This window comes from Serinus canaria, chromosome 1A (assembly GCF_022539315.1).
Source record: "Serinus canaria isolate serCan28SL12 chromosome 1A, serCan2020, whole genome shotgun sequence".
Lineage (NCBI taxonomy): Eukaryota > Metazoa > Chordata > Aves > Passeriformes > Fringillidae > Serinus > Serinus canaria.
Window position 1 is genome coordinate 50,040,044 of NC_066314.1, and position 20,019 is coordinate 50,060,062.

Genomic DNA, 20,019 nt, shown 5'->3' on the forward strand with positions numbered 1-20,019 from the left:
CTTTTCTAAACAAGCAACAAGGTAAAGTTTTGCTCGGACAAATATACCTTTAGCTCTCCTTCCTACTCGCTGCCCCGAGGGACTCAGACACCTAAAAAAGACAGCAGAGTTAGAGGTGATCCTGTGGCAAGCTCCTGAGGACTGTCCTGCTGGCTCAGTATTTTTTCACACCGCCCCGCCTCATTTTTAGTGAAAATGTTGACAGCTTTGGAGCTGGCAAGCTGTCGACGCAGCTCTCGCAGCCATGCTGGGTGTGATGTGTGACACACCGCGGCAGGAAGCGCTCAGCGCCAGATCTGGCGATAACCGGACCTTTCTTCCAGGAAGACGAGATCATGTGGCCCTGTGTGTGAGCAACGCGGGTTGTGAGTGCCAGAGTCATTACACTCTCAGTGACTTGGGAACCTTTTGCTGCTGGGTTCCCAAGAGCCCTTTGGAAATGTCGCACGGGGAGCAGTCACGCGCCGTGTTCTCCCCTCCGAGGCGTGTGGTTCGCAAACCCACGGAAACACACCACGACCGTGTCCGTCAGTACCAGGGGCAAACCAAAGCTGAGCAATGACACTGGGTGGAAAATATTGGAGTGGAAAATATCAAGCTAACAGCCACAGGCATGAGTCCTCTCTTTATCTTAAGCCTAGAGACAGCAAAGATAGCTGTCAGATCTCTCATCTCCTTTCCAAGATACCTTGTTCATAAATAGATACCACACTCAGCCTCCTCCCACATCTCTTCCTTTTTTTTTTTTTTTTTTTTTTTTTTTTTTTTTTTTTTTTTTTTTTTTTGCTGTGGAGAAACAGAAAGCAAGGGGTACTTGCAGTAAAAAAATTCCTCTGAAGTCAGATCTGATCAAGGGTTTGGGTCCTTGGTTGATTCAAAAGCCTGTGGTGATAGATGTGGTATGCTTGCTTAGATAAATCAGATTGAGATTCTACATTTTTTGTTCTGCTGAAAACACCAGAAAATGAAGATTCTTCTTTCCAGGAAAATTTAATTCTAAAAAGTAAAGTCTTTGGCATTGAGAAAAATCCTCAGATGGGTTCTGACCCACTGTGGCAAGCCCCTCATAGTGTAAACTCATAAAAGCTATATACGAATACATTTGTGCCTAAAGATGCTGCTTTTCCCACATTATCTGTGGAAATTCTGGTTCAAAGTAACTTCTTAAAATGAAATTAGGTCTAAAATCTCTTGAGTAGTTCTGAAAGCATTCCAAGTCAAACACTACAGCTTTCTACCTACATTGAGTGTTTATATTCTAGAATCCACCATGAGGCAACTACAATTAGCAATGGCTTTTGCTCTTCATGCAGTCCCAGACTAAACCTGGTCCAGTGACAGAACTGAAAAATATCTATCCCTGCACAGCTGCCAAAATGAGCCCAAGCAAGCCCTGGCCCAAATAAGCTCAGCCCCAGGTCGATGTCACTGGCTAGAGATCAGTCCTGGGTCAGGAGCCACCCATTTATTGATAGAGTAACTCTGTTTTCTCTGCTCCAGCTGCAGTGCCTCTGCTTTCTGTGACAAACAACGGGGAACATACAGACCTGCAGGACCGTAAGCAGAAGGTCATGTAGGAAAAGTAGCTGAGGAGGACCTGGGGCTGGAAGAAAAGCAGATGCTGCAGGGAGGCATGAGTGGCTGTGCAGCTGAGTGCGGGGAGCCCAGTGTCCGGAGACTGGGTAGCAAGAAGTGCAAGAAGACAAGAGGGAGTCTCTGAGGTTGGCACTGCGAGGCACTGTGCTTTGCTTTCATCTGATGAACATTGTGGTAACCAGACCTGCTCTCTACTGCTGTCTTCCCTCCTTCCAGCCATCTACCCCTGCCAGCCAGCATCTGCTCCATCCCTGTGCTGGGGTGCACACACCAGTGGGACCAAGGAGGGTGGCTAAGAAATGCAGCAGTTGCTCAGCAACTCCCCGTCCCCTGAGGAGGACAATGTAATCGATCTGCACCAATCTCCTGGGCTGCTCTTCTCTGCACAGCTAAAGGTGCTCCTACCTTGACTTTTTCTGGATTTCCCCTGCTCAGCCTGCAGATTTTCTCCTGCTTTAAGCCTCCAAACCCTCCATTTCAGAAAAGAAAACAGCCACTGTGCAGGGTGTGCTGACCCGCTGCAGCAGCATGGTGCAGGACAAAGGCCGAGCTGAAGGGACATGGCACCACGTTATTGATCACTGAGGAGACCTTGAGCTGGGTAAATAGATGTCCTGCTTCCTCCCCCACTCCCTGCAGGTGTGAGTTGGGGTGTGGGCCAGGTCTCATGGGCAGCAGCAGGTTTTAGAGGTAGGTCTGCAGCTCTGGGGGAAACCTCAGTGCCTGCCATCAAATCTACTAACAAAGAGGCTCTTCTGCTGCTTCCTGCCCTCTCTCCCCTGCCCCTCCACCTGCGGTCGTGTGCTTATGCCTGCTGTTTCTGAAGGGATGCTGTGGGAGTGGAGAAGTGCCCTTGCTCTCCTGGACTATCCAGTTTGGATCCTTGGGGAGGAGACCCTTCCCAAGGGTTGCACAGAAGGGTGCCCCACAAGGAGCAAGGGAGGGCAGTCTGTGCTGGGCCTGTTTGTACCACCTGCCCCTCTGGAAGGGTGTGTTAGAGCGAGTGGATGGATGTGTGACTGCTTGTCTGAGGGTGGATGTTCACCAGGCTGGGTTTGATGTTCTGGAGTGAGTTACCTGGTGCTTACATTCTGCAAATGTGTTTCCATGTTGCAAGGCAGCCTGGAGTGCCTGGGGCTCTCTAGATGGGGGGAGGAGGCTGGAAAGCCCACTCATCCTTATCAAGTGATGCTCAGTGGCATCCACATGCGCTAAAATGTGCATGAGGCCAGCCACCTATTCCCTCAGCTGTAGCAAGTCCCTCCCATGCACTCCTCTCCCCATGTTCACATGCGCCACTGGGAACAAAGACGACTCACAGAGAGGACACAAGCATTCCACAAGACCTCTGTGTTCTCCCATGCAGATGCATCCACATCCCTTTCCTCTCCAATGACAGAAACACAGAAAACCTTAGAAGGCAGACATGGTGGCAGAGGAAAGGAGGAGGAAAGCGGGTGACAAAGCCAGTATTAATGTGGCTCTCTTGGGCAATGGTATTTCTCACCCTCAGAATGCAGGGCTGACAGAAGAGAAGCAGCCAGGAAGAAGTAAAGAAGGAATGTGGGGGAGATGAGGGGCAAAGGAATACAGGAGGTGTCCCCTGGCACAAGCAGGTGGTGGTGAAGGGCTGAACATTATTCAGGTGCTCTCTTCTCATTAGCTCAGCTATTGAGCCAGTGCCAGCATTGGCTTTGCCTGGGAACACACAGCCTGGTGGAAATGGCAATGTTTGCTTACTTTTAGGGATCAAGATAAAAATGGCACAGCAGGCAAAGTGTAACTTCAGGTTCCCAGGCAGTGGCTGCTTTGTGAAGGTTTTGGTCACATTTCAGGTCACCGATTTTCTTCTGCATTGACTTCTAGATCAAAAAAATACCAGTTTTAAAACAGCTCCCAGCCTGGGAGAACACTTTTGTATTCAGAGAAACTCATTATTGTACTAATTTGCACTTTTGACAGAAGCAAAACCCAGGGAATGCTTTTGAATGCCAATGGATTACCAGGAGATGTGGACAAGACAGTGTCCTGGAAGCCTGTCTCCCACTGATTTAGCAGTTTCACTCACATTTGCTCTGAGCAAAGTCTTTGATATTTGCACAGTGATCTCTCGGGGCCGTACATCCTGGGAGAGGAGGACAGATTTGGCATAACACCTTCAGAGAAGGTGTAAGGGGAAACAGAAAAACCAGCCTGACCCTGGCATGCTGTGTCACCAGACGCGCCTGATGGAGGCCGAGGAACAGGAGGAAGACTCCAGCTCCCTCTCAAACGACAAATCAGAAACTAACTCACGTCACTGCCTCCGCTATGTGCCCCTTGGGATAGCCTTTCTTGTGCTGGCTGGAGCTGCTGCAGCAACCTGGTATTTCCTAGGTAAAAATTCACGTTTTTTCGCCCCAGCAGGAGGTGGAGGGGGGTAGTCAAAGCAATGACCAGCCCAGAGCACATTAGTGACTTTGGGTGGCCTTTAGACAGTCACACGCAGGGGTAACCCCCTCTCTCCTGTGTATCACTAAGGTAACCCAGTAGTGCTTCTCTCGGCAGACTACAGACCATGGCATCTGGAGCCATCCATCCTGCAGTTCTACTGCGGCAGCCTCCAGGTCCTCAACCGTCGGTACTCCCCAGACCTGGGGCACGTGGAGTCCAGAGCCTTCTGGGTGGAGTCAGCTAAGCTCCAGAACATGGTGAGGGCACTTTCATGAACAGAGCCAGCCCTGAGGCTGCTCACAGAGTAGAATGAGGAAGGGCTCAGGCACCCCCATCCAAGGGCAGGCTTGGGAAGGCTGTACAGCAAGAGGGATGAGAGGTGGGATCAGCCACTGTAACATTGCCCTGTAGTTACGGGACAACGTTCTTGTTGCAGATGAAGGAACTGATTCATGCCACAGAGCTGGGTCGGTACTACAACTCCAGCACAGTGTATGCCTTTGGGTGAGTAGCACCCGCAGCGTATTTGCTTGTTCCTGTGTGAAAGCTTCCAGTAAATTGTACTCTGGTTTCACTGAAATCTGCCCATGACAAAATTCTGCTGTCCCTGCCATGACCTCTAAGCTGGTCTGGACAGTCCAGATTCAGAATGGTTCCAGCACGATAGAGCTGGGGATACTTTGATGCTCCTCTTCATCCAGGTCATGATGAAAAGCCAAAACTGAGAAATTCTTCAGAAAGGCAAAAGTTCAGGAGAGTAAAAAAAAAAAATCATTGGGAAGAGATTAAAAAAAAAATTGTCTTGGCATTGTCAGTAGAAACCAAGCAGCTGGAAATTAATTTTTCTAATTCAAGAAAGCTATTTTATGGCCTGACTCTAGGCACCAGAAGGGAGAGGGCAGAATGCAGCATGGAAAAGTTATTCCCGCCAAGAAGCCTGGACCACCTGGGAACAGGATAACAGTGGAATGGGACAAATGTGGAACTACAGCTTTGCAGGTCATAACAGTAGAACAGGATAGCAGAAATGGTTTCCAGACTGACGGTCATTTGCTTCTGATTTTTTTCCTATGGAAAACCACACCCCTAAATTTGTCCTTTACCTAAGGAACATTCTGACTTTGATGTAATTCCATTTTCAACTGGGGAAAGAAAAGTTTCACTTGCACATCTTCCCCTAGCCTTTTACTGAACAAAGATGTGTTTCAACATCTCCTTGCCCTCCCCCAGCCAATTTTCTCTGCCAGTTGGTTGAACAGAACTTTCCCAGGCACAGTCTCCTGCAGCTTTAGCCTGCCCAGCATTACTGGTTTGAGGTAAGGTACCTGGTCATAAATCATCCACTTGTCACCATTGGGAGATGAGACAGTGAAGTCTTGAGCTTCTCTTTTCAACCCCTGGTCAGTAGTACCCAAAGGTCATTTCTACCTGAAATGAGACTACTCATTAGAATAGTCTTGATTAATTATCATAATAATTTGAGCTCATATGGTCATCATTAAAGCCAGATGGCATGGAACGGCTTCTTCCCAAAAAGCACTGACTCACACCATGGATATTGCAGCTCTCCTGCCCCACTCAGAGAGGTTCCTCTGGGTCACAGCAGCAGAGCTGGAAAATCTACACAGATATGTCTGATTTATTGAAAATAGTGGGGAGGGAGGGTTTGTCTCTCCAGTAATTCTGAAGATGGTGAGCAAGAATATTTTACATGCTATTTCTCTGTTAGGGAAGGAGCTCTGACCTTCTTCTTCTGGTTCACCCTCCAAATTCCTGAGAGTCAGCAGAAGGAGGCAACTGCTGAGAGGGTAAACACAGTGCTCCACCAAGAGCTCTCCACCAGCTTCAACAGCTCAGGCAGCCTGTCCTACCAGACGGAGTACAGGGTCAACCCAGACTCTCTGGTTCTCCTGGGTAAGTACCAGCTGCTCAGCTGTGGCCTGAGCAGTCAGAAATGTTCCATGATGCAGAAGGCTAGGAGAAAAGGCCAGGAGTCTATTGGAGGAGACAGAAGAAACCTGAAGAGGATGAGAGAATAGGAGACACAGGAGATACAATTTTATGCATTTTTTCCTTATAGAGAAGAACTGAAGTTTGATTTAAAAAAAAAAAAATCCTTCCTTTGAAGGATTGAAATTATTGGAGATACACCTGACCATGATCAGATAGGTGATTCTTTTTTCACCCATCAGCTTTGGCTTCTGTAGAGCAAGGTCTTAGACAGGTCATGACTTTGATCAGCTCAGCTTGAAAATATCAAGCACTTAGGTTTGCTACTTTCCTTTGGGAGATTATTCCAGACTGTTTGATAGAGAGAACAAAAGCAACATATCCGAGTCACCACTAAGTTTTCCTCTGAGACAAAGCATCACTGTCACTTCAGTTTCTGACATATGATTTTAAGGATTATTTATTGTTGCTCACAGTGAAGGTCACAGCCTGTTTAAAAAGCCACCCATGCAAAACTGCTCCAGAGCAGTTGTTAGGTAAGGGGCCAGGGATGTTTATGTAGTCAATGCATACAAGTCAAATGGAATTTATATCTGATCGTTGTAATGCGGCTTAACTTGTCAGCCTTGTCTGATCCCTCTTACAGAGTACCAAATCTCACAGGTTTTAAAATACACTGTTTCTTCTCCTCTTCCTGGGACTCCTATTTCCAAGTTTCTTCATCCCATGAGATGTTAAATCTCCAAGTTGTTTGTTTTGGGTTTTTTCCCCCCATGTATGAGATCTTAGATTATTCTAAGATTAAGCTTCTTTTATTGTATCCTACCCATACTTTCTTTAACTTTAACCCCCCATCCCAGTTGTTTTGTGGGTCATTTTTCGGTGCCTGCAAAGAATATTCTATTTCCTCTAAATGATTTTCACTCCCTCATCCAGACCATCATTTTAAGGTCTTAGTCAGAAGATGCATTAGCATCTCATCAAGACATCTCCTCCCACAGTTACCATTAGATCCTTACTTCCACTTATGATTTGTTTCCAGCATACCAGACCCTATGCTCAGCCAATTTAAATGAACTTTCTTTACAAAGATATCACAAGGAAATATGCTAAACCCTTCCAAATCAGCCCATCTAGCATTTTCCTTTTATTTGCTCACTTCATAATGCAACTCATAAACAAATAAAAATGATGGTGCCATAATTTTAGCTGTTCCCAGTTCCCCCTTATTTGCTTTGCATCTGTTTCACTGTTTTATTCATTTCAGCAGACCACACTTCTTTCTATTTTGGACTTAACACACCAGTTGTTTATCCACCTCCTTCTGCTTTCCCTAGTCCTTTCCCCCTCCAGTCAGATGTACAGTCTGATAACTGAGACAAAAGCCAGAAATTTCTTACACTGTTGAGCCAGAGTGACCTCCAGCCAGTGACTTCACCTCTGGTTTCATTTGTCCTGTACAGTCTGAGTGAAGAAACAGCCAGCTAATAGCAGTCATTAGCACTTCATTGCATTCTGGCAGACTCCTGCTGGCCTGCTCAGCTCTAAACTCTGCCTTGAGACGAAGAGCTGCAAACCATCGACTACTACAGGAACCTCTCCACCATCTCCAGTGCTTTATTTTTACCAACACGCAATGGCTACCTTCCAGTACACTACCTTCCCCCTTCCCCAAAAATCGTTCAGGACTTGCTGTTCTCCACAGGAGCTCAGGTTTATTACCTTCAGATAAAGGAGTACTTACTACCAGCTCTGCACAGACTATTCTCTACAGCACATGAGCTTGCCTAGGAGCCTGCCTTATGCCTACAGGATCCTATTTTCCACAACAACTGCTTTTGCTATGACAAAACCACTCATCTCTCCCACAGATTTGCTTGGAAACTACAAATGACCAAAGCCCTGAGCCAGGCAAACCCACAACAACAATCCTCACACCCAGCTGCCCTCACAGTGCCTTTTATTTTGGCAATTATTCCCAGTAGCACCTGATCTCTGGCTGATTCCAGTTCAGCTGGAAGGCTGGAGAAAAGCCCATCTCTCTTAAAGTGTTATCCACCCTGTGGCTGTTTTGCAGAGATTTGTAGCCCCTGAGGATCACTTTCTGTGCAACTCCCTTCTCCAAAGGTGGACTCTACAAGGATGTTGAGTAGCTCATTGCACATTGGTCATCAAAAGAGAACTCCTTCTCCACCCTCAGTGACTTCCATATTTTTGATTGGGCATTCTTTCAAGTGGGACAGCAGATGCTGAAGGCTCTGGGAAGTGGGTTGTGCCTGTGATGTGGCTGGCAGAGGAGGGGAATGGCTGCCTGAAGCAATGTCCAGCCCTCCTGGGAAGGGGAAGAGGTCCTGGAACACCAAAATGGGCAAGGAAAAAGGCAGAGAAGTCCCTGGTGGGCTGGAAAACAAGAATAAGGGCTGTTGGATTTGGGTCAGGGGCAGAAAAACTTCCCAGAGAGATGGGCTGGGGAAGGCATGACTGAAACAGGTCCCTGAGAGCAGACAAAGAGGTACCTGGAGCATGCCCCTTGCTGAAGCTGTAATGAGCTAGTTACAGAAGGAAGGAAGGGAGTCCTCACCTACCATGCTAGGTGATCAGATTATCTTTTTTTAATCCAGTTTATATTTTTGTTTATCTTCCTTTATATATTTTCTTTCTAACAGAATCCAGTGTGAAAGACATAGTAGTGCTGCAATCCACTCTGGGTAGGCTACCTTCTCCTTTCCTTTTGAGTTCCTGACTTTATGGGAGGGATTTTCACTGGGGACAGAAAGTCGGCCTCCTGGAGTTGCAAATCCTGGGAAGGGCAGAGTAGCAGCAAGGGAGCAGCAGTGCTGCTGCTTGACCAGATCCAAACTACATGACTGCTATGTACTGGATGGCTCTGGGCAGAGATGCCAGCTGCCAGGGGCAATGCAGCCACCTCAGACTTGTCCTGGTCCTAATGAGAACTGTGAAATAGCTGGGTACACTGGTACCACAGTGCTGATTCCAGGCCCCATGCAATGCTGCTGCTGGGGTGGGGGTTTCCTGCATGGCTCTGCACTGGATGTGCCTCATTTAGGAGTCTGTTGTCTTGGCAATGTTTGAAGATGCTTTTAGTAATTTCAGGCAGTCTTGTAAGTTCTCTGTCTGGCAGCTTGCATTAGATATGCTATTAGAAACTCACCTTTAAGCTGATATTTACTCAAAAATCCTGGTGTGAAAGTCTTCTGAAACCTGGAATTCGGATGAGGGAGATCTAAAGCCAGGAAGAATATGGGGCTGAGAGGAGAAAGAGGTGAAAAAGTAAATAAAGCCAGTGGAAGATAACTGTGCTGGGCTGACATTTAAAGCCTGAGGTATTGTTAGGTTAACCAAGGAAGAGGGGGCAGTTCTTAGAGAAACTGGGGCAATGGTACAAAAGGATCAGTGCCACCACAACATACGTAAAAGTAAACCGAGATCACTGGGATGAGTCAGCCTTACCCCAGAAAAGGGCTTACACTGATATACCAAGTGACAATCCCATATCTTAACTTCTCTTACAACCACGTCTATTTCAGGTTGCTACAGGTACAGCTATGTCCAGGAGGATGATGTCTTAAGGCTGGAGGGCCCTGACTACCTGGCCTCCAGTTGTCTTTGGCACCTCCATGGCCTCAAGGGCTACATGATCAAGCTACGCCTGGAGTGGACCCTGCCTGACTGCAGGGACCGCCTGGCAATGTACGACACAGCTGGGCCCCTGGAGAAACACCTCATCACCTCGTAGGTAGCTCCTGAGCAGGAAGAACGGGGTGGGGAAGACAGGCAGGATAGCACGACACACCACAGCAGGGGAAGGTGTCAGACGGCATCAAAGGAGGTTCTCCTTGATGTACAACCTGTCTGTTGCTGATAAGTCACTGATGTGGGATATGTCTTAAAACCATGCTGCAGGAGCTGTTGCTGTTGGCCCTTTGTTTGGTTCAGTTAGTGCCTTACAACTGCTGTGTGTGGATCACACAGATATCCACTGCCTCTCTTTCTCATTCTTCTCTTCCATTTGTTTGTTGCTTGCTTCACTCCCATCCTCTGATCTCTTTTTCCTGAGGATCTACGGCTGCAGCCGGCAGGAGCCCATTGTCGAAGTCCTTTCATCTGGCCCTGTCATGTCCATTGTGTGGAAGAAAGCCATGTATAGCTACTATGACCCCTTCATCCTCTCAGCACAGGCGGTGCCCCTCAAAGGTGAGGAAGGCTGGAGGAGAGTGACTATAGTTACCGGAGAAGATTGGTTTTCTCCTGCAGTATCACAGCTCCTAGAGGTCCTGCATCCCTGTTAGGGGCAGAATTCATTCTGGATTGCAGGGGTAGTCAGTAAAAGGCAGGTTACATGGACTCCCAGGGCTGAGGCTGAGCTGACAGAGAGCAGGGCTTTGAATGTCTCTGTATTTACAGCTTGTGAAGTGAACATAACTCTGCGGGAGAGCCTGGAGCTGCAGGGGAAGATTGGCACCCCCCACTACCCCAGCTACTACTCACCCAACACGCAGTGCACCTGGCACATGACGGTAAGAGTCAGCTCCCACAAGAGCATCCACCCTGTCCCCAAAACCAGGGCAGTACTCTGCACATTGGGGGGGGGGGCACAGCCAGGGCTCTCAGTCAGGTCATCATGAGAAACAAGAAAAGGGTGACAGCCTGCCCAGCCTCCACATAAGGTGGGTTTTTGAAGGGGCAGAAGTCTAATACTGCATATCAGCACAGAGATGCCGTAGCTGAGGAGGAATCTGAAATCTGATCTCCAGAGGGGTTCTTCAAAACAGAACCAGATTGATAGGAATTGATAAGAATTGCCAGTCTTTGATGCCAGCAGCAGAGCCACCCTGGGCTGTGGCCTGGCTCCAGTTTAGAGGGTACTTCTTTCTGACTGCAATGTCAGAGACATCTGGCCTTCACATTTGCTCTGCTCGTTTCTGCCTTACGGAGTGTGCTGTAACACTCCTAGGAGCCATCTGCCCTCCTCCCTCTGCTCTGCACCCCCCTGTCTGCAGGTCCCATCCCTCGACTATGGGGTCACCCTCTGGTTCGACGCCTACGCACTCAGCAGACAGAAGCACGACCTGCCCTGTACCCAAGGCCAGTGGATCATTCAGAACAGAAGGTGTGTGGTGGGATCCTGGTTTCTGTCTCTCACTTCCCACCTGGGATTAAACCTCTGCAGCTTCCCTGCTCACTTCAGCCACCGTGTGTGAGGAAGAGGGGCCATACACTGAGCTGCACTCAGTGACCACTCTTTGTGCTGGTGCCTCCTGCTTTTCTGCTAATCTTGTTTGCTCTCTCCCCAGTGAACACATTTCTCACAGATTTGCTTCAAGCTACCAACCTGCTTTCTCTGTCTTGCTGTTCGCATCAGGCTTCTTAGTTTTCTCCTGTGTGTGTAACCTTGGTGTCCTCCCACGTCTCCTGTGTTTGCAAATCTGCCTGTCACCACCTCTGCAATACTATCTGTGTGCCATTGCCTTGCAGCCACCTCCGTACAGATCTTCCCCTTAGCTCCATATCCTCCTGCTTTGACTGCAGCCATTTCCCCTTCAGGACTTCCCACAAATAGCATCCATATGTAGCTGAAGCTACTGCTCACCACTGCCCAGGTGCAAAGGATGGAGACCTGTTGTGCTCCCATCTCCTCAAAGCAGGCTCTGAGACAGATGGACCTATAGCTTTTGGCTTTCCTCCCATTTATTACAAAATTGCCTGTTTCCCTCCAAAACCTCCCCTAACCCACCTCATTAGTGCCTTCTCCATAGATCCTGTAGGGGTAATTTGTCTTCCTAGGAAGGATCTGATCCAAAAGTTATGTTACCTTGGCTTAAGATTTCCACTTTTTCTCTCCCTGCCTTCCTCTCTTAAACTGTCAGTGCCACAGTTTCTACAACATGGCTTCTTGGAAGATGACGAAAGAGAATCTTCTTACACTATGAGAACTGCACTGCTTTGCATGGCCTGATCTCAGTGCTTTCCAGAAAGCAGGAAATGTCCAAAGACAGGAGGGTCCCTGTGCACTCTGTACCTCATGCATACTAAAGGCATTTTGTAATTCCTGGTTTGCCCGCAGCATCCAGTCTGTGTTACCCCTTCCCACCGCAGCCCCACCGAGCCCCCTTGCCCTGCTTTGTCTCCTGCCTCCCTGTCCATCCCACCTCGCCTGTGTTTGCTCCTCAGGTTGTGTGGACTGAGGACCCTGCAAGCCTACGCTGAGCGGATCCCGGTCACATCTTCTGCTGACATCACCATCACCTTCACCTCGCAGATCTCCTTAACCGGCCCTGGCGTACAGGCAGCTTACAGCCTGTACAAGCAATCTGACCGTAAGCTTAGGTTCTTCCCTGCTCCTTTGGGGGGGCCCAGCAGCCCCTCTGCACTTGGCCTGTGCTGGGAGAAACACAAGGCACAGCCCAGGAGCCCTAGGTGCCATCCACCCTTCAGGAAGATGCTCACAAATGAGTGATGCACCAGTGATCCCCCCAAAAGAAGAGACAATTATGTGCAAAGTTGTTTCTGCCCATGTGGCCCTGCCTCTTGTGGCCAGAGCACCCATGCAACAAAATCCAAGGTCACAAAATTGCCTAAGATCTTACTCTTGTGTCAACATCACAGATTGGCCTTGGGAATTCAATGAGAAAGCACTTCTGCTTGAAGCAACATTTGTTTTGATTACAAGATCTCTTAGAGAGAGCTGTTTCCTGCTCACCTTGGAATCCGTACAAACAAGAGATAAATAAAACTGCACACAAACACACACATATGCAAATGCCACCCACAGTCTGTCTTTCCAAGGTTTCACCATCTCCCTCCTAAAGGGTGCCAGTAATGCACACCAGTCCCTGAATATGTGCACCTGTCAATGTGTCTAACAACAACCCCTTCAAGGTCCTCCATAAGTTTTGATAGCAGCTCAAAAGAGCCTGTTTCAGCTTTCCCATGGCATTCAGGAGACATGAAACAGCAGTGATCCTGACAAATGCCATGCCAGACAGATGGTTGATCTGGATATTGCCCATTGGTACCATGCAAAACAGTGAAAGCCGTCTTTCCCCTGGTGCATGTCCTGGCTCCATATGTCCCTGTTAAGAGCAGGTGACATGGCAGATTTTGGGGCATGCAGTACACTGCAGCAGCACTCCTGTGGTCATGAGGGTGTGCAGTTCCACCGTTTCAAGCCATGCTGCTCTGCTGCCAGGAGGTTTCCAGTCATTGGGGACTAATTACTCTCTCTTGGTTTCACAGCCTGCCCTGGGGAGTTCCTGTGTTTGGTGAATGGTTTGTGTGTCCCAGCCTGTGACGGGATCAAAGATTGCCCCAATGGGCTGGATGAGAGAAACTGTGGTGAGTGATTTCTTCTCCCTGCTAGTCCCTGGTCTCAGCAAGACACAGCCCCTTGCTCCTCCAAAGGCAGGGAGAGATGAAGAGATTTGGGTGGCCAAGGCACAGCCTTGTACCTCAGCTTTAGGAACTTAAACCTCTGTGCCCTTAGAAGTCTCACCCCGCTGGTGTATGGCTTTAGCCTGCACTGGAAAGAGCACTAATGCTTCTGGCTCCTGTCACAGTACAGCCTTCCCGGGAGAGTCCCCTAGTAGCAAGAGCACCAAGAGCTCCAGGCAGCCTGAAAGAAACCCCCTAGCCAAGCTGTCCCCCACCTTGTCCTGCTTTCATCCTGCCCAAGGTCTACAACCAACCTCAGCCCTGGCCTGCAGCCCCCTCTGCTGTCACACCCTTTGGCATCCCCCTCCTCCCTGCTCTCACTTCCCCAGGCCCACCTGCTGCCCTTCTTTCTCCTCTTTCCCCCCAGGCCATTTGTGACACTTCATCTGTACAGATCCTCACTCACATATTTTGCCCCATTTTGGGAGCATCAAAGTCCTTGATCAGCCTCAATCAGTTCTTCATGCCAAAAGCAGTTACTGCTGATTCAGGCTCCACTCTTAGCATCTCAGAACTCCTGCAGAGCCCCATTCTCATAGGAACAGCAATTCAGGCTTAGACATGGCACCTAATTCTCTCACCTCTGGTGTGATGGGGTGCTCATCATATTGCTGCCACCACTAACTTTTCACTAGTTGTTTCCTACAGATGTTTTTTTCACAGATGAAGAGCCCTGAACCACTGGAGGGAGTAGCCAGTTTTGAAAGATTCAGAGGAAGCTGTAGGAAAAGTCTAAAGTCAAAGGAAAGAAAAATCTTTCTAAAGAAGTTTTAATTCAGTGCTAGAAATGTGAGAGCTCACATAAGATTGCCAAAGTTGGGTTTTGCATTGTCTGCAGTGTTGCTGACAATGTGCTCTGTCCCATTATCCAGCTGTCTGACATCAGGGTTTGCATGCTTCCCTCCTGTAGACATGGATACATTTGGATCCTTATGAATATCTAATCTTTTCTTGAATCCCAGTATCTCCTTGGCCCCAGGGATATCGCGTCATTCAGTTCCACTGGTTGGCACAGACCAAGACTGACAGAAACTCCACACTCTCAGCGTTTTCCAACATTACTTCATATTTGAAAAAGAAAACAGAAACATAATTATTTCCTTCCTTTCTTATACTCTTGCCACTAGAGCATCTCTGATTATTCACTCTGTGTTGGTATGGAACAATCCCTGTCTTTAAAATCAAAGTTCAGGTTGCCTCAGACCTTTATGTGCCTTTAGTCATCTAGAAGCTTCATGCTATTAATGAAAAAATTATAGTCATTGCAGTAAGAAAATGGTACACACAAGCAGAACAAGTTCCTGCTATGAAAATCTGTAAACAGAAGTCAAACTCTGTGGTGGGCAGGCAGCTTAGACCCATCTCCATCCTCCAGTGTCCACCAGATCTCATGGACATTGCAGAATCCTTTGTTGTTCAGGACTCACTGCAAGGGGAACTGCTGGTCTGTATGAAACAGTGACCCATGAGCTGGGGTTGACAGCAAGGCAGGAGGAACAGTGACCTCACCAGACAGAATGCAGTCCAACAAAGCCCTAACAGGGCAAGCAGACCAGGACTGGCGGTGGTAACTGAAGAGTCCATGGACCTCAAGACAAGTGCATAGTGCTGAGGTGGGTCTGAGGCCAAGACAAGAAAAGTTAAGTCAGCATCAGCAAAGTGTAAGACAGGGTGCAGACATGCCTACACTGCAGATCAGGCAAAAGCTACACAGCTGCACTATACCAGAACTGGTCTTTAGCACAACTTATGAGGTGGGGGTAGAGGCTGCAGAGACTGCAGGACTTATGACCCTGACCTCACACCTTGTCTGCCTGATTCCCACATGCTTCCCTCCTTTGCAGTGTGCCCTGCAAAGTTCCAGTGCTATGAGGACAGCACTTGCATCGAGTTCAGCAGGGTCTGCAACCAGCAGGTGGACTGTGTCAACGGGAGTGATGAGGAGCACTGCAGTGGAGGTAGGGAGGGGACAGTGCTGGGATGACAAATGCCCATCCTTGTGTTCAAACCAAGGCTTTCTGTAGAGTATTTCTGGCATATGACATGAGGGCACCATCGGGGAGTTAGCTCGCCCAGCCTCCTCACAATGTTTGTGAGCTGTTTGTTTGTTCAGGAAATTCCCTGTCATCATTTATGGAGTTCCCCCACACTCTCTGCTGCCCTTTCTCTTCATTTGAAGGACTTCAGGCTGTATCTACAACCAGCTGCTCTCTCTCAGTCTTGGCTTCCCTTCCTTTATGCAGGGGTCCCCTGCGGTCCTTTCACCTACCGCTGTGAAGATGGGACCTGTGTGAAGAAACCCAACCCCCTGTGTGACACCACTGCAGACTGCAAGGACCTGTCTGATGAGAATCACTGTGGTGAGGAAATGATCAGCCACACATCAGCCAGGCAGGTTCAGGATGACACGTAGCTGCAAGCTGCCCCATTTTCTCCCACCACCCAGAAGAAGCAGCCACCCTCCCTTGTTCCACCATCTTCTCCCCACCTCAGTCCCACAGTACCAGTGCCCCTGCTCCACCCTGCAGTGGCAGGGACAGCAGCAATGAGCCAACTCTGTGCTGAGTGTGAGCAAGCTCTTGCTCTTTGGACAGCTGCTCCCTGCCTCCTTCAGGCAGAGGCATCAGGCCAGACAGACAGGTCTCACAGGCCAGGTTCAACCCACAGGCTGCCTGTTTGACCACTCTGTCAGCTTATTGTACAAGGCTGCAGCCAGGAAAATCACCCATGACTGCATGGCCACTGGCAGGGAGAGAGTTAATGTTTTGATTTCCCTACTTGTTTTTTTTCTGGAGCCTCAGTAGGCAGTGAAGGGGAATGACCAGCAGGGTTTCCTGGCAGCACAGCAGTTAGCACAGTCGGCATGCTGCCCCAAAGGCATCCCCAGGCTGCAGCTGGAGGTGGGGAATGCTGGGAGGGAGTGCTCACTAGACCTGTCCTGGGCAGTACATAAAGCATGTGCATGTGCTGGCTGGGAAAGACAAGCAGTTAGAGGTCAAACTCTTCAGGCAGCTAAGTAGAAAAGGAAGGGCAGGCACAGTATTTCATGTTCCCTTCCTTCCCTGAAGTACCTGCTGTGTCTCCTCTCAGACTGTGGGATGCAAGCCCCTCTCAGCAGGATTGTGGGTGGTATGAATTCTGTGGAAGGGGAATGGCCGTGGCAGGCCAGCCTGCAAGTTCGGGGCCAGCACATTTGTGGAGGAACACTCATTGCTGACCGCTGGGTGGTCTCAGCCGCGCACTGCTTCCAGGATGAGAGGTAAACAGAGAGGGGAGGTGCTGGATAGAAAGATTTGCATTGCTTTCCATGTCATGCATGATGGGAGGCTCTTCTGACTGATGAAAATGTCACAGGGCAGCTGCACTACTCTGGAACCTCAGCCATGCTTCTCCATGGCTTGGAACTGAAGAAAGGGGTATGGATATATGCAGTATTATCTGGTGGCATGTGCAGGGGAAAAGGGGCAATGCTGGGATTCGCAGAGCAGCTTCCAGGGGGCAATGATAGTGGAAAATGCTGCACAAATCCACCTTGGTTTTGGCTCTGTGTTGTCCCCACGCTGTCACAACGTTGGAGATGTCAGCATGCGCGAGGATGGGATAGCATTACCTGCAAAGTGTGCCCTTTGGGTCCCATGCTCCTCTGCTGCATCCTACAGGCTGGCCTCCCCCTCCATCTGGACCGTTTACTTGGGTAAATACTTGCAAAATGCCACCGGCCATACAGAGGTGTCCTTCAAGGTTATCCATCTCTTTCTCCACCCTTATTACGAGGAGGACAGCCATGATTATGATGTGGCCCTGCTCCAGCTGGATCATCCTGTGATCATCTCACCCTTAATCCAGCCCATCTGCCTGCCTGCTCCATCTCACATCTTTGAGCCTGGCCTTCTTTGCTGGATCACTGGCTGGGGAGCCCTCAAGGAAGGAGGTAGGTTCAAGGACTCTTGGTGGCCTACTGCAGCAGTGCTGAGGCAGAAACATAGGTTCAGATGTGTCATAGGTAGATCAGGCTTCTGTTCATCCCAAAACATTGTGCCTCCTTTACTCCTTCTGATTTTGGGTAATAGGTTGACCAAAGTTACCTGTTCAGTGCCCTGAAACCTCATGTGGAGAGGCAGGCATGGCAGTCTGGTAATCTGTATGGGGACAGCATGTGTTTCTTCATTCAAAGACTAGAATAGCCCTTCAGGTCAGCTTAGTGCCTTCACCCGCTTACAGACTTGTTCCAGTTGCTTCCTAATTGGAAACACTCAGGAAACTATACAGAACTGGACACTCCTGGTTTGTACTCTTAGACAGAAGAGCTTAACATCCATTTCAGTGAGAAACAAACCCAAGACTCTGACAACCCAGAGGTTTCCTCAAAGCAGAATACGCCTTGTCCCAAAAGCTGAAGTGCCCACAACATATGCCTGTAGGGAAAGGAATGAAGGGGAATTTTCTGCCTTCCACACAGAAAAAGTGCTCTGCTGAAAGTCAGAGACTGTGATGCCAGTGGAGAGCAGAACAGAAATTCCAATGGCAGGTTTCAGCATGCAGTAAGGTAGGCATGGGCTAGGGGAAGTTCCACCATAGCTCACCTGTGCTAATTCTGGTTCTCTACTTTTCAGGGTATATCAGCAATGTTCTGCAGAAGGTGGATGTGCAGCTCATCCGGCAGAACATCTGCAGTGAAGCTTATCACTACATGATTACCCCCAGGATGCTGTGTGCTGGGTACCACCAGGGCAAGAAGGATGCTTGCCAGGTGACAGAGGAGTTGTGGGATCAGGGTTGACTACCAGAGGTGGGATGTGTCCCAAGTCTCACAAATGCAATGCACAGCCTGAAATGAGGGGGAAAAGACCATATAAGGTCATTTTCCCAACACTTCCTCTGATCTAAGCGGCCAACAACAGCTCTCATGACCACTTCTTCCCAGCATCCTTGCCTTAGACAGGATCCAAATACAGTTAAATTACCATTTTCTCATTTCAGCCCATTTTCTTCTCTGCCTCCCACTTTCAAGTCAGGTGACTACATCAGTCTCTTACACCCTCAGCCTCTTTAGCACCTGTCACACACAATAATCTGTGTGCTCCTTCATTACTATTAATCTCAAGGAATTAATCTATGCCACCCCTCATGGAATCCAGTTAAATTCCAACAATCATCCTTGCCTGCTACATATTTGGAAATCCCATGCGGACCAGGAGGAATCAGTAGAGCAATCAGCTTTTTGGGGCCTGGCTGAGGGGGAGGAATTTGCATGATGAAGGAATAATTGAGTCAGATGTTTGCACTGGAGACTGTTTTTGACATCTGCCTTAAGTACAAGGAATGTTGCAGATGTCCCAGGCATGAGCTGAGGGGATACAGGGATCTGTATACAGAGGGGCTCAAAGACAACATAATCAGGCAGCAGCAGAAGCTGGTGAATCACTGCCACTTGATTTTACTTTTCTTTTTTCTAGGGTGATTCTGGAGGTCCACTGGCCTGCAAAGAACCCAGCGGCAGATGGTTTCTGGCTGGTTTGGTCAGCTGGGGAATGGGATGTGCACGTGCAAATCACTATGGAGTATACACCAGGATCACTCAAGTGCTGGGCTGGATGAACCAAACCATGAGCTGAGAAAAGCGCATCTCGGACTTCTCCCCATCACACCTACACTCACATGGCACTCATTCCTGATCTTGCTCACTTGCCTCCCAAAGAAAGAGAGTGTGGGATTTTGTCAGACCCAGGATGCTCTTCTGAACTAGGTAAAAAAAGGCTGCTGCAGGGATTGTGGAGAAAAGAAGGCAGACCCTCTTCCCCATTAGTGCTTCCCAGGGAGCATCCCAAGGGGTTTTTAGGCCATCCATGCAAAAGTGGGGAGAAGGGATGCAGGTGGGGGAGTTGGGGGCAATGACATGACACACAGCAATAGGCCCAAGCTGATGGTTTCTGAGAAGAGTAATGAGGGGAGTTGAACTTTCCATGAACCATGTGATTCAGCCACAGTCTTATGCTGGAACATTTGCTGAAAGAAAATGTGACTGATGTAGTTAGAGATTCCAGTAACTGTGAAATCAATCTGCCTCCCTCTTCCTTCCTGCTGCTTATCCTTCATCCCCCTTCCCCTCCCATCACTCCTCCTCTTCCATCTCCCTAATTGCTTCTTTTCTTAGCTGGCGTGTGCTGTTCAGTGTGCTGTTCAGCTCAGCCAGCCAACTCTTCACGTCTCACTGACTCCCAGGCATGAGCCCAGCATTGCACCCCCAAGCACGTGTCCTGCCTCCCTGCTGGAGCAGCACCCAGCCTCCACTGCTGCACTTCCCCCAGTAAAAATGCTGGAGCAGACTCCCATCCCCTTCCCTCAGCCCTTCTAAATACCTTTAATATCAGGGCACCTCAACCTCTCCCATCTCCTATCTCAGTTAATGCAGGAGATGAAGGAGGAGGCTTCAGGACACAGGGCTTAAACTGCAACTGCTGCGGGTTTGGTTTTCTAACTAAAGAATACGTGTGTGTATGAGTGTGTGTGTGTACATAATTGGCCACTGGAATTATAAATAAAATTAATTGAGGATTTTTTTGGCTCTAGTTTGCCTCACTCTGCTAA

General features: G+C 48.8%; 2 protein-coding genes across 7 annotated transcripts in view; one reads left to right on the forward strand and one right to left on the reverse strand.

Annotated features, from left to right (window-relative positions):
- The window catches only part of KCTD17 (potassium channel tetramerization domain containing 17), a 40,158-nt gene that overhangs the window by 6,605 nt on the left and 13,534 nt on the right, over positions 1 to 20,019 (reverse strand). The window contains exon 7 of one of the 2 annotated variants that reach the window (XM_050983148.1): positions 13,344 to 14,492. The exons of the other annotated variant lie outside the window; for it this stretch is intronic. Coding sequence (XP_050839105.1) covers positions 14,490 to 14,492 — 3 coding nt within the window. The 3' untranslated portion in view covers positions 13,344 to 14,489. Of the gene's footprint in view, positions 1 to 13,343; positions 14,493 to 20,019 lie in introns of those variants that run through there. 2 annotated transcript variants of the gene reach the window in all.
- On the forward strand, positions 1,478 to 19,988 carry TMPRSS6 (transmembrane serine protease 6). Of its 5 annotated transcripts, none has more exons than XM_018909861.3 (19): positions 1,478 to 1,991; positions 2,078 to 2,197; positions 3,700 to 3,972; positions 4,144 to 4,286; positions 4,466 to 4,533; positions 5,759 to 5,943; positions 8,646 to 8,687; positions 9,528 to 9,732; positions 10,058 to 10,194; positions 10,405 to 10,517; positions 11,001 to 11,110; positions 12,172 to 12,317; positions 13,237 to 13,335; positions 15,276 to 15,389; positions 15,675 to 15,791; positions 16,522 to 16,690; positions 17,091 to 17,362; positions 18,045 to 18,181; positions 18,888 to 19,988. In XM_018909861.3, exons 3-19 carry the CDS (start codon positions 3,801 to 3,803, stop codon positions 19,044 to 19,046), a joined length of 2,388 nt encoding a protein of 795 aa, XP_018765406.1. In that variant the 5' UTR covers positions 1,478 to 1,991; positions 2,078 to 2,197; positions 3,700 to 3,800; the 3' UTR covers positions 19,047 to 19,988. The 5 variants fall into 5 exon arrangements, with proteins under 5 accessions (XP_018765406.1, XP_030093802.1, XP_009084714.1 ...); XM_030237942.2 differs by having other exon boundaries at positions 1,478 to 1,721; positions 1,813 to 2,197; XM_009086466.4 differs by having other exon boundaries at positions 1,478 to 2,197; positions 3,816 to 3,972.